Here is a 14,006-nt window from a genome sequence, read left to right as displayed (position 1 = left end):
TACCAGCCCTAGGATGCTGCTGAACAGGAAGAGCTAGAAGAGCCATGGCACCAGCCAATTAATAAGCAGCACACTGACGCTCACCCAGCCCCATTTTCAGCAGCTGCAGCAAAGCAAATTTAATTTAAGGGTTCCCAGGTGCCTTGCAAAGCATCCTGCTACTTGGGGATCTTCACATTATATATGCCAAGAGCTCTTTGAGCACACAGTGTGTGCAATGAAAATCAGCAAACCATCTTGCAAGTGGTGGGCAGCCCAGCTCGTTGCCCTTGGGATTCCAGCTCAGCAAGTGTTAATTCCCCCCTTTCCATCACCTCCCCCACCCCAAGAGCTGCCCACCACCCCAAGACTGCAGGCTGCTGCCACATTCATGTATCCTTAAGGTGCTGAAGAGCCCTTGACATGATCACTGAGGCTGTGGAGCACCCAGGGCTGGAGAAGAAGGTGATCTGGCTGGCTGGGTAAGCTTTCATCAGCTTGATGTTGGCAATAAATCAGTTGCGTCTGGCCATATGTGAGGTCTGTTTCACCTGATGAGAATCTTCCACTTTGATCCTAGCTCTGTAGGAGAATTTTTGTGCCACCACAGCTAGTGCCTGGAAAACCCAGCATACCCAGGGAGGACAGTGTGCAGGCAAACAGCAGCTCTGCATTCAGGCAGACAAATCCCCTTTCTTAAGAGCACTTCAGTCAGTAATGCTTTTAAGCTTTTGAGCTTTTTGCAGTTATATTCAGTAAGGTCATTATGTTTTGCAGTCCAATGACTGAACAGAGGGATGCAAAGCTTAGCCCAGGTGCCTCAGCACAGAGAAGAAGGTGCAACAAAGCAGCAGAGCCTGCGGGACATGGAAGAGGGTGATGGAGCAAGGGAAGGAGTGAAAGGTCAGGAGGTGTCACAAACCCAGTGAAGCATCACAGGGAAAACACCAGAAAGGCAGAACAAGCGCACAGGGAAGCAGCAGGCTGAAGATGGGAGGGGATATGATCCTCTGGGACAAGGAAATGCAAGGGCTCAGTAAGACCTCAGAAAGTGGAGGCCTTACCATGAAATGAAAGTGTTTTCTTTGGAGGAGGTCCAGGAATGGCTTTTCCAGTGTTTCCTGCCTGTGCTTGAGAGAAGTGGGAACAAAACTGCCCTGCTTCCTCCTCACTCTGCCCTCCCTTATTCAGACACAGGCCACCATGATGGCACCTGTAGCCATTTCTAAGAGCCTACCCATACATGAGACTGGGCTACAGCAGGGCCATGGTATCACCATCCACACCCACTCAATAGTCACAACTATGTGGTGATGCTGCAAAAGAAACAGTAACCAATGAGGTATGAGCACAATGAGGCAGAGGGATTAAATTTGCATGGGCACTCAGCTCCTTTCATGTCATAACTTAAAGGAGAAAAGTGGTTTTCCCTTTTCTTGATCCCTTTCAGTAGGAGCTCAATAAAGAACAGATCCAAGATTACTTTTAGACACTGTGCAAAAGGAAAAAAAAAACCCTCAGTAATACTGGAGAAGGATAAAACCCTCAAATTTGTTCATTGAGTTGCAGTGCTGATAATAGCAAAAGTCGGCTCAGAAGGAAGAGCTACTATGACAAACTGCCTTCATTATTAGAGGCTCCCCTGTGTCCTGTATTATTATTAAGTACTGACAACGTGCTCCACGCCGTGTGAGTAACAAACAAAGGCTGTCCCACCCCAGAGAGTTCACAATCAAACAGACATAAAACTGGAACCTACTGTGCAGAACTAGAGGAAAGAGACACTTGGATCTTTTTAATTATTTTGTTTTCTATCTACAGTAAAGAAACTTTTCCTTGCAAGGTGCATTTGCTTCCCAGCTACTACTGAATGGCAAGAACCACCAATTTTAAGTGTCCCGATTTTTCAAAAATGTTGAAGCAGGTACTTTGCTGAGCGTGGATGAAAGTACCTGGCAATCCTGCTAATTTAATGTGCTCTTTAAAAACATCTAACTCTTTTCCCTAACCTTCTCCAACCAGTGATGTCTTCAGATTTCACTCAGTTTTCCTCTCTCCACCCCCATCCCCCAGTATGATTTCTCTTCAAACTCAGAAACTTTGAAACACACTTTTCTTCCCCCGCGGAGTTCATATACTCCAAACAGCTTTGTTACTGTGACAGTGTGAAAGCCCTTCTGGAACACAAACAGCCGATGACTTTTTCCTGCAGTTCCTGCCTGGAGAGCTCTTCAGCTTATTTCCTTTTTTTTCATATGAGTGAGGAGGTTGGAATTCCACTCGTTTGAATCTTTGGCCTATAAAATATACAATACCTACTAATGACTGTATGACATTGTTCCCATTAAAACCCCTTTCAATACACTGAGCATGAACAGTCCGATGGGATCAGCATGGCTTTGAAAGCCCCCAATTGTACTCAATACCAGAGGTAAAAATGAACACCAAGCTGTGCATGTGGCCTGTTTCTTCCATTCAGTAGGGAAGGTGCAAGACCATGGCAATGGTGCAAGACCATGGCAATTTCATTGCCTTCAGCTCTTAATCAGCAAGGAGACATTGATGTAACTGCCTCCTGGAAGGTTGTCTTCCCAAGGGTGTATGCTGAGGCTCAAGAAGAGCAGACCTTACCTGCCGGACTTCCAGGCGGTACTTGAGGATGGGATCCACAGCATCAGGCTCCTTCTGTGTCCACTGCAAGACGTAAGAGTAATTCTTGGATTGCTTCTGGCTCAGGGTGGGGTTGGGAGTGTCATAGTAAAACTCAGGGCTATAAGCTTTTGCTGGAGAGGAAAAAAGAAGAAAGTGGGAGGGAAGTAAGAGTGGGATCAAAGGGAACATCAATTACAAAAAGACATGGTGAGAGTGGAACTGCTCCACTCATCCAGCTTATCCACCTGACTCTGACATGACAGGCACCTTTACTGTTGCACTGACATGCCACCATCTTCTGTTTTTTCACCACTACTGCTTTCACAGCCTAAACTACTGGGAGGATTAGCAGCCCTGCAACACCAGGCCAGCACCTGAGAAGGTGGGAACAACTTCACTTCTCCAGCTGGAACGAGCTCTATTCTTTTCCTCCTTGCTTTGTAGTTCAGATTGAGGTAACAGCTTTAAACTGGCATTTCTCCTGTTTCATCTGCTGCTTTACAGAGACTCCTGCTAACAAACCCTGAGGAAAGATCATTTGGCCAGAAGGTCATAGTAAAAGTGTTATTTATCACACAGAGACCATGGCATTAAAAAAGGAGACCTTGATCCTCCTGGATTTCCCCTGCCTCGGCAACACAGTGCTTCAGCCTTTGTAACAGAGCAGTCGACTTGGCAGCACAGGGGATGCTGACCTCAGCCTGAGTAAAAACAGCCAGAGCTTTGGCAGGGGCGGAGATGTCTTTCCAAGCCCATATCTCTCCTTAAAACAGAGTGCAGCAGGAGAAGGGAAACACCAGAGAAACAACGTACCAGAGAGAAACTGGGCAGTTCAGAGAAGAAGGGATTTCCAGTCATTTCTGCAGCTGTTGCTGTCCTGAACCACTACCAAACAGAATTCAAAGGCCACTGCCATGCAGCCCAGGGGCTGCTGGACTAATGCACAGGGCCCAGAAGCAACCACAAGTCTTACCCACAACTGGTTTTGCTATATTTGAAACTAACTTCATTTCACCCTGTGAAATTCAATTTTTGGCAGGTCCGGCCCTGAGCCATGCAGGAGTTGGACCTCAATGAAAACTCAACTCTCTGGATTCAGGTCCAGCTTGAATCTATACTGACCAGAAAGACATCTGAGCAGTAAGGGATGCTGGAAAGCAGAAATGGGCATAAACACCATCTCGCCAGGTCATCTGCTGCACCTTTCCACTTGAATCACAGGCCCTGCCATTCTATGTAGCTATAATTAGGCTCGACAGGATTCAATGTTTATTTTTTATGAACTCAGATGGATAATATTGATGTTTATTTCCAAGTCCTTTTTTTCTTATTATTTTTATTGACTTGAATTTTTGCACAAGCAATAAGTTCAGAACCACCTCAGAGACTAATTGCTGCTTATTCAACTTGTATTGACTGTGGAAGTCAAGCTTCATAATGGATTCTGAAATAAAATCAGAACTAATGATAATCATCATCTTGCATGATATTAATTCCTTATTAATTGACTTCTAGATGGAAATGGACGCACAAGAAAAAAAAGACCTTCTGATAAAAAAGCTGCACATCAATATACTTTCAGAACTTCCTTTCTAGAAACTTTTACCATTGCTGGAAAGTTTTGTCTTTTGTTTACAGCTGATGGGAAGAGCTGAAGGTTATTCACTATCTTTCAGGGTTCTTCTGTGCTTGCGGCTAGTGGGAAAACAGTGATTACCCGTGTTGGCTGCCCTGAAAACTTGATCAAGAGGAACAGGTTGGATGTCTCAATATCTTTCCAAAACATCTCAGAAAGCTAATCACCCATCCATAGAAGAAAATAATCCCATCCTAGGCAGATTCATGTACTGTGTTTCCAGCACCTCAGAACACCTCACAGTCACAAAGGAGTCACTGCCTCCATGTCACATAGGAAGGTTTACGGTCTTTATTACACAGAGAAGAAATAGAAACAAAAAGAGACCATGCCATTCTCCCCACTCACACAGGAAGGCTATGGCTGATGTGAATTAAAACTCAGGCAATCCTTATCCCAAGCACAGAAACCTAGCCACTGGATTGTTTTTCAGATTACAGGCTCAGAAGGTCTAATTGATTTGTAACTGTCCAGGACACAAGCAGAGATGTCTGGAGCTGAACAGCTACGATCAGATATCAATGCCTTGGAAACAGAGAAGGGATGGAGGAAAACAAAGGGTTGCTGCTTTCCTGATCAGTGCTCTCCAGGGATGAACGCTGCTTTCTGCTGAGGGGATCTTATCTCAGGCACAGCACGGTACATGGGGTGGCAATATGTATTTGTTACTGCTTCCAGCAAGAAATTCCTTGGAGCATTCCCAAGCTTGTTAGGAACATAGTTTTCTGTGATGGCTCATAGAGAGATATGGTTTGCTGTCACTTAGTGACATGAGAATTACGGCCATATGAAAATGGGGTAGAAAGGGTCAAAGCTCTCAAGCAAAATCCACTGCCAGACACATGCTAGGAAATCTCAAGGGGTGAGAAAAAGGTCCTTGAAAAGGGACTCAAACAGTAGAAGTAGTTTGGGTTCCCTCATTTCTGACTGCATGCAGCATATGTGAGCTTTTCTAAACCCTAGGAAAGATTTGCTTCAAAATCAGGCCTCTCTGGATGTTATTTATTCTCATTTGTTCAGCCCTGACTTGAAAAGTATTATAAATTGGCCCTGGACTCAAACCGCAGTATTTGGGCTGAATTTATTGCTTATTAAGGCAACTTCATGGGAAAGCTTTTCTAGAAACCGGTGCCCAAGTCAATTCTGGGGTCATGGGAAAAGCAGATTTAATGATCAGCTGGAGAGGCCAGGTCAGATGTGTGATTTTAGATGCTATAACTCTGCCATCTCTCTTTGCAGTTGACGGTGCTGGAGAGGAGCCCTGTTACAGTGGATGCTGGATTCACAGAAAACTGAGCAGCAAATCCACTGAGTACAAGTGTCCATTCCCAGCTCATTTTTTTCCTAGAAAGCATCATGACACACGGACAAACAGGAGACATAGAGAAGCTACAGGAATACATAATACAGTTTCTCTTTGTTTGCTTTTAAAGGGGAAATTAGATGGTGTTGAGCCTGTTGGCTGGATGTAGAGAGCTTTTCACTTCTGCTTGGTCAATACTTATCAACGATACCTGTTGTCCAAGCTTGAAGGCTGGAGGCAGCTTTGAGTTGAAGCCCTGTATTTTTCAGGCAAGTGGTCCAACACTGCTCCAGGTCTATCTGCCTGAATAATGGAGACAGCTCTCCCTGTTGGCTTATGGAAAATCATTCCTCCTAAACAGAACGCTGTGCACAGACTAGGCAGCAGAGGTTGCCTGAACAGGCACCAGTTTATGAGAAGCAAGCTTCCCACCTCCATGACCCATCAAACAGCTAGCTCCAATATGCAGTCTGTGACTTACCAGATACCTGGAAGAGGCAGGCGGAGACACCCACATCGTTGGAAATGCTGCACTCGTAGCTCCCACTGGTCTCCCGGCTGACACTGTCCACCTTCAGCTCTGAGTAGTCCTGCTGCTCTGCCAGGGGTTGTTCCAGGAGGGTCCCATTGAAGCGCCAGACAGAGGTGGCCACCTTCATGGGGCTGCCTTTCAGCATGGTGCACCGCAGGGTGACGCTGTGCCCCATGCCCTGACGTACGTCCTGGAAGGCTGGCTCCACCACAGGAGGGACTGGAGACCCAAGAGAGCAAAAGACAGGGATGTTGTCAGGGAACAGCTGTCTCGCTCAGCATGGTCATCCCAACCACCTCTGACAAGACAGGTACCTATGATTTCCAACGGGGTATGCATTTTCTGGTGGGAACCAGGTTCCATCAAACCAAAAGCAGTAGTCATCTGACATCTCCTCCTCACTGGGTTAGGGCCACATCCTACCTCCCTCTCATTCATGAGGTAGGGGTGGCCTTTAGCAAGTACTCATCCCACATTGAAACGCTGCCTGGAGGAGCTACCAAGCCCTGCTATTTCATGGCAGAAGTGCAACCCCAGCAGCTGAGTGTCACAGCTTGGATTCAATCCTCAGATCCTAATCAAAATAACTGTAGTCCTCTTATACAGCATAAAATGCACTCCCTGAGCTGGCAGGTAAGATCCCAAGCAGTTACATTCATGTTCTTCTGGTCAATATCTGGCAGGGTTATCAAGGACTTTGTGTTTGGATAGAGGGATACACCCTGGCAGTCCCCACAGACCTTAGAGGACCTTTGCCAAATACATCAATGCAACACATCAGGGACTGGCTACAGAGACTCTGGATCCTATTTTTATCTCTGGAAACAAGTCCCTGAAGTTGGAAGGCAAGTAACATCTATCCACATCAGCTTCTCTGCCAGCAGTGTGAGAATGGGAAAGGTGATGTTTGGCAACCTCCTAAGCAAAGGGAGACTACTATGTCTTGTTCTTTAGCACTTGTAAAAATCTACAGGAACCTCATGATTTGGGCACAGTTGAGGCAGAGCAAGGAGAAATTCTGGATTGGTACTGTTTAGGTTACCCCTTATCTAATGCAATGTCAGAGGGCTTCAATCTCCACCACCATCTGATAGACATGTTTCACTTGCAATAAACTCTTAATTACACCACTACAGCATGATGATAACCAGAAGCTCTCCATCTAAAATGAGAAAAGTTTCCTGAACACAAAACAGCGTTAGCCTGAATGTAAGAGAGGGAGAACTGATTTATAGCAGCTTCAGCACAATCACAACTCAGCCTTCTCCAGGTTCAAAGCACCTGCTCTTCCACAGACAATTTCTATGCACTACAGCTCTATAGAGCACCTGCTTCCTCTAAAGGTCCACAGAGCTTGGCCAGGCCCCAAACCCTGCAACACCCAGCATCTGCAGTACCACAGACACAGCTCCACTTGCAACCATGACCCACTAAGCATCTCTGCTGGCCCAAACACAGTCATACCAGGAAGGGCTCCAGCACACCAGTCTCCTCTCCCATAGCCTGGCCCCACCAAGACCTACTGACAGCTCTGCTGCACTATTGAGGTCTCCATCTTCACCACAGATGAAGGTGGTGCATATGCCATCCCATAGGTGGGCATGACTGGAGCACCTCCCCCTATGAAGACAGGCTGTGTTCAGCCTAGAGAAGAGAAGGTTGCATGGAGACCTCATAGCAGCCTTCCAGTATCTGAAGGGGCTACAGGGGAGTTGAAGAGGGACTCTTTGTTAGGAACTGCAGTGATAGGACAAGTGGTAATGGGTTCAAATTGAAGGAGAGGAAATTTAGGCTAGATATTAGGAAAAAGCTTTTTCCTGTGAGGGTCTGGTGAGACACTGCCACAGGTTGCCCAGGGAGGTAGTGTATGTCCCAGCTTTGGTAGTGTTCACAGCCAGGCTGGATGAAGCCTTGAGCAACCTGGTCTAGTGAGAGGCGTCCCTGCCCATGGCAGGGGATTGGGACAAGATGATCTGTAAGGCCCATTACAACCCCTAAAATTTTATGATTCTATGCACAATGTCCCCTCTCTCTGGGACATAAATGCATCTATGTATATGCAGTGTACAAGCATTCCCTCCACCTGGCAGCCCTTGTTTAATATGGCTGATTGTTTTCAAGGTACCAGTTCTCAGCTCTCAGTCTCTGGAGCCTTTGCTGCACTTAAGTGGATTAAAAACAGGCCTTGACTGAGCTGACACTGCCATGCTGAGTGGCACGGTCAGCTCATTATGGGTGGCTTTGCTAGCAGTGTGTCTCTGTAAGTGCTCCAAGTGCTGACTTGCCTTTGGCTCGCACGTCTCCCACCTCACAGTGAGAATAAAGTGAGAAGTTGTTTGATTAGACCTAGTGCCATGAATGTGTCATCTCCAGCCCTAGCTGCTATCCCATTTCTTGGGTCACATCTGCTCCTCAGTTGAAGCCGATGGGGTCTCACATTGTAATCTAGGACAGCTGGTGATGTAGGGGGAAAAAAATGAGAAAAAGGGGAGAGAAGGGAAAAAGGAAGGCTTAAAAATTGGCACATCAGCTCCAGACGTACTCAAAGCAAACTGTCTCATCAGGAAGAGAGAGGGGTGGAAGAGCAGATTACCTCACTGCACCCAGCTGTGCCTGTATATGGGGCTGGGACAGAAGAAGACATAAGGTCTGAAATTGGACAAAGTGCCACCTTCAGGGACACACTCTGCAAGGAAAGTAGCCTCCTTGGCCTCACTGAGGGAGTGTCTGGGTCTGGTAAAGGGTCTCAGAGAAACAAGGTTGGGATGCTCCAGATGCTTCATTAGGTCACTGTAACAGCAGGGCAGCCAAGGATGCAGAAGATATTTAATCTTCTACAGCTGGGAGATGGGATTTACTTGATTTGCACGGGGACAGACTCTGGGCCTATGTTATCTTGCAAAGGGAATGTCTGAAAGTGCCTATAAATTAAAAATCGGTTACATTTTCTCCTCTTGTCTCTGGCACTAGGAAACACCCAATGAGCATTAACTCTGCAGGTAGTCCTGGAGCCTCTGGGTTTTCTGGAGAGTGCTGAAGCAGATCATCCCATCACTGCAAATCATACAGAACTACACCAAGGGTCAGCTATTCCCAAAGGTTCCCGATGGATAGGAAAACAAAGAAAGGTCAACAGCCATTACGGAGTCAGACATCAGCTCTGGCCTCCAGCACCTACTGGGGAGTCCACACTTGTTCCAAGTAGGTTCCACACAAAAGGCAGACCACAACAATGGTGGGGATTCAGTCTGTAAAATCTAGTAGCTAACAACACAGCTTTTTCTGTTTCTGTTTTTTTTTCCCCCAGCTTAAAAGCAAAAGAAAGCTTGTTTAAATGAGCTGGTGCTCCTGATCTCCAGATCTGGGAACTCCAGCTCCAGTATACCTGAGATGGGGACTGCCTCAGAGCAGTGACCTCCAACATGACTCCTGCACAGACACTCTTGGGGAGCTGCAGGAAAGGATAATGATTTTCCAGGTGCCTCTTAAACCCACAGGGAAGCAGCATCCCTGCTGGCTCTAAGGGAGCAGTATCTGGCTATTCTGCCTTGTTAAGCTCCTATGATTTTTTTTTTAAGACCTTGTGTATCAACCCCAGTTTTTAGCCCAGTTCCAAAGGTCAGCCCTCATCCAGAGGCTCTTCAAATGCCTTTCTCTATCTTCCCTGAACTCCAGCACCTGTAGCTGAAGTGCTTTTTTAAGCAGCAGCCACGTTGCAGGCAGCAGATTGCTATGCTGCAAGGAGGTTAAAACATCTCTGTACATATACAGGACTTTGGGATCCCCTGGTAAGAAACACAGCAAATGAATATAGACAATTATTGTTCTCTCTCAGCACACAGCTTAACTCTAGAAGAGCTTGCTGGCAAAAGGTGTGATGAAAGGGGTGAAGAGGCAACATTGAAGGAGCAAGGCTCCTCCAGCAACCTTGTTAAGATGCAGCTGCTGTGAAACACAAGCCAGGGCAGCCTGCCTTTGCAGAATTAGCTAGTTAGGAGCAAATCAAATCAGCCAAATACAGGCAACCTACTCCAGTGTGGCAGGCACCCTAAAGCAAAGCTGGCTGCAGGCAGCTCCCTTGCTGTGAACCAGAGCAGATGCTCTACACTGAAGGGTTGCTAAACTAACACAGTGTTCACAATGATGAAGGGCAACAGCGAGGCAAGCAGAACAGAGAAATGTCAAGCACCAAGGAGTGTTGCTTTGTGTCCCAATAACTTCTTATTTTCTTGGTTTCACTGGAAATAACCAGAACTGAAATGCTCATCCTGCTAGGTGAGTGAGAAGTGCACTGGCCACAGTGAGTTGTGGTCAATTTTGTTTAAGTCTGTTTTCATTTTAGCCTTGAGGAAGGGAGGAATGTTCTTCCTTACAAGAGCCAAAGAGCTTGCAGGAAAGACCATGCTCTCCTTGCATAGTTATTGTGTTCAAGAGTTCAAGAAGGGGCACTCAGTTATCCCTGCAATGCTCATTGCTGCAGGTTTCCATCAAATTCAGATGCCTCCAGAAAGCAGAGATCTTTCTTTCACCAGTGATGAAGTCAGAGCATTCCAGAACGGCAGAGATGCACTAAGGAAAGATTTTTACTTATGGGGTAAATATAGAAGAAAAATGTAGCTGATTTTTTTTTCACTTTAGAAAATGGGGACGTTATGAGGCTGCTCAATCTTGTATGGATGAAGGCAAAGAAAGGCTCCTACTGGAGTGGACTAATGCACCGAAATCAGTGACAAGCTTAAACACGAACCAGCATCTGCAGAACAGAGGACCACTGAGAGAACAGACCTCACATTAATTGCTCAGGCAATAATTGAGAAGGCTGAATATCCTAGACACCACAGGACAACACAACTATGGAAGACACATGCAAAGTCTGCTTGCCCACCATATCGCGTGAACTATGAGTAGCATAACCTGGTCAATTCCCAAATAGTGGCTCATTTTGGAAAGGCTGTCAGAGCTGAGGAGCTCACTCATAACCTACTTTCTGACTCACAGGCAGCCTTGTTCCCCTACAGCCTAGGAAATACACTGACCAGTGGCTGACAGCAGCCATCTCCATAGGTGCTTAGCTGCCTGCATTGTACCGCTGGTCTGTGCCGCTGGTGTGGGCTGCTGCACTGCCATGCTTCTACAGGAATCTATTTCCTGCAATGCTTCCTCTGCTGCACAGAGCACCATGGCACAGTAATATCCAGGTAGAAAAAGAGAGGCACAAATAGAAAGATAGCCTGACTGAAGTCACACAAACTGGCAGCATCAGACAGAAGCAGCACAAGAGTCCTGTGTCCTAACCTTCAGTATCTGGTGTCCTGTATCAGGATACCCTCCATATCAGGATCCATATTGTAGTCCTTCCATCCTTAGCCCAGGCTTCCTTCTCTGTGAAAAACACCCACTGCTCTACCCTCCAGAGTCAGTCTTCACATTTTTACTTAAATCTAGAAAGTGCAAAACGTAGCACAAGTGATGAAAATAGCAAGCCTTGCTAGATTAGAAAGCAGCTTTATTTTCAGCAGCTCTCATCCCCCCCCACTGACTGACTCCCTCAAAGCTTAGCTATGCATTAGAGCACCAGTGGGACTCCTGCCTTTAGTCTTCACCTTATCCCATGTGTGAGACCTAATTGGCCACTCACTTGCCAGATTAACATTGCAAATGACACACAGATAACCTAGTATAAAAGACTGCACTTTGTAGCTCGTTACATTTATTAGCTGTGTCTCCTTATCTAAAGTAGCTAGCAGTACCAGGCAGTAATTTCTCTGTCTAAAAAGCAAATCAGCACAGGCAGCTATTAGGCCTTATGAGATCTATATGACCCCGCCCAGCATTCATTTAGTTTCTTAGAGGTATCCTTCTGCAGTCATACTGGATGCAGCTTCCCTAATCTTCTCTAGACAACCAAAGCAACCTCAGCAAAGAGTGTCTTCCTTATCTAGGTCCTGGTCCCATAATCTGGAGTAGTAAAGATGTCACAGGCATCAAAGACACTGCACCCCTTTTCTCACAGCAGGTAGAAAACTCCATGGTTTCAGCTCCAGGAGACACCAGAGCTCTCTGCCCAAATGAAGCTCTTTTATTCTCGGAAGGCTGGGAAATCGCAGCTGAACAAATCTGTTCCTTTAAAGAAGCACCCACACCCTAGGAATAAACATTAAGCACCAGTAGTTTTCCATGTGGAGACAAATACCCAACCCATATTTCCAAACCCAGTCTCACATGCTTGTTTTTCAGAGATAAAATTGAGTAGTTACAAGCAGAGAGATAGAGGAAGGCTTGTGTCCTGGTTTTGGCCAGGGCAGTGTTAATTTTTGCAGCAGCCAGGAAGGGCACACTAGGACCTGGGGTTACTCTATACCACCTCAGTCCTGCAGAGGGCCAGGGGGTACCCTTTGTTCCCACTCCGGTTCAGTCTCCGCAGTGTGTGCACTGGGGCAGCGCCAGGCTCTGCGTGGTGAGCGATCGCGTGTGAGTCATTCACCTACCTTGTACACTCTGTTATTAATACAGTTGTTACTGTTCATTTTCTTACTTCATTGCTGTTTTCTTAGCAAATTGTTCTTATCTTAACCTGTGATCTTTACCTTTTGTGCGTCCAATTCCCTCCATCCCACGGCAGGGGGAGAAGGTAGAGGAGTGAGCGAGTGGCACCTGGTCTGGGGGGTTTCAGTGGAAACACCATGACAGCTTGCTCAACCTATTTCAGCTAAAAGCCAGAATCTTTTTCTTTCATCTTATATGCCTTTTGCCTTTGCACTTCAGTCTTCCCGTGTATAAAGAGATAAAACGTGTGGGTTTTGCATAATACTTGAAAGCCAAGTTGCAAGTATTGTTATTTCAAAGAAAACAAATTTGTTTGAGTACATTTTCTGCTAGACAAGTGGGTGCAGGATCTGGAGAGGCAGGGCTCAGAGCAGAGAATACTTAGTTCTGTGCTAGATGACTGCTTTTAAAAGAAGAGCAAATGAAATGTATTCACTACCAGCTTTTCTGCTTTCCTCTTCCCTGAACTTTCCAAGCCAATTAGCTCAACCAGTCTTCACCTTGTTTTAATAAAGAGGGATTTACTAAAGGATTTCCTTTTCTGCATGATGAGTTGTGCTGATTAATACATGAGACCCCTAGCTCACTTTACAGCATGTTTTGAAGAAAATCCATCCTGGGTGGGAATTTCCAGACCTTCAGCCTTACAGATATGCCTCCTCAAAAAAAGATCTGTCCCAGACATGCTGAAATGCCACTCAGACTCACTGCCCAATTAATTCATGCTAACAAGACACTACAAAGACAAGTATTCTCTTGCAGTGTAAAGCCACCTCATTCCCATGCCTCACTTACCTTCAAGCCCCTGGTTTCAAAACACTATGCTCCCCTAATTGAAAAAGATAAGTGGGAAAAGATGGTGTATGTACAGAAAACACATACACATTTGTATGTGAAATGCATGCTGATGATCCTTCCCCCACCCACATACCATCCAATTAGCAAAGTTGAGCACAAGAGAAATAAAGAGGGTGAGACAGTGGGCACTTCAGAGCTATTACCTTCAACTACTGCCAGACCAGTGGTACAACCCCAAATTAGACTTTTTTTTGCCACAGACTAACATGAAAATATTTCCTCTAACTCATAACCAGTTTTGCTAATTCTAACATGGTGAAGCAGGATGACAGCCAGGGTGGATCTTGCATTCTCCTGCCCGCCCACATACCCACAAGAGGGGGACCCTCCCATGTGTAGCATTGTCAGACCACCAACTCTCCACTCAGGTTCTGCCTCTCTCCTACAAGCTAACAAGATGTCAGCTCATACCCATGCATCTGTTATTACATGCTACTGTTTAACAAATCGGGCTGGCAGTGACATGCTGCTCCCAATAGCATATAAATAGTTTAGATGCA

General features: G+C 46.0%; 1 protein-coding gene across 1 annotated transcript in view; it reads right to left on the bottom strand.

The window, feature by feature from the left end:
* The window catches only part of MDGA1 (MAM domain containing glycosylphosphatidylinositol anchor 1), a gene marked incomplete at its 5' end in the record, with an annotated part of 96,409 nt that overhangs the window by 45,263 nt on the left and 37,140 nt on the right, over window positions 1-14,006 (bottom strand). Inside the window, 2 exons of the mRNA XM_009075546.1 lie at window positions 2,611-2,762; window positions 6,052-6,321. Of these exons, the coding sequence (XP_009073794.1) occupies window positions 2,611-2,762; window positions 6,052-6,321 (422 nt within the window). The remainder of the gene's footprint in view (window positions 1-2,610; window positions 2,763-6,051; window positions 6,322-14,006) is intronic.

The sequence above is a fragment of the Acanthisitta chloris genome, unplaced genomic scaffold (genome assembly GCF_000695815.1).
Source record: "Acanthisitta chloris isolate BGI_N310 unplaced genomic scaffold, ASM69581v1 scaffold2870, whole genome shotgun sequence".
NCBI classification, from domain to species: domain Eukaryota; kingdom Metazoa; phylum Chordata; class Aves; order Passeriformes; family Acanthisittidae; genus Acanthisitta; species Acanthisitta chloris.
This window is presented reverse-complemented; position numbering and strand designations above follow the sequence as displayed.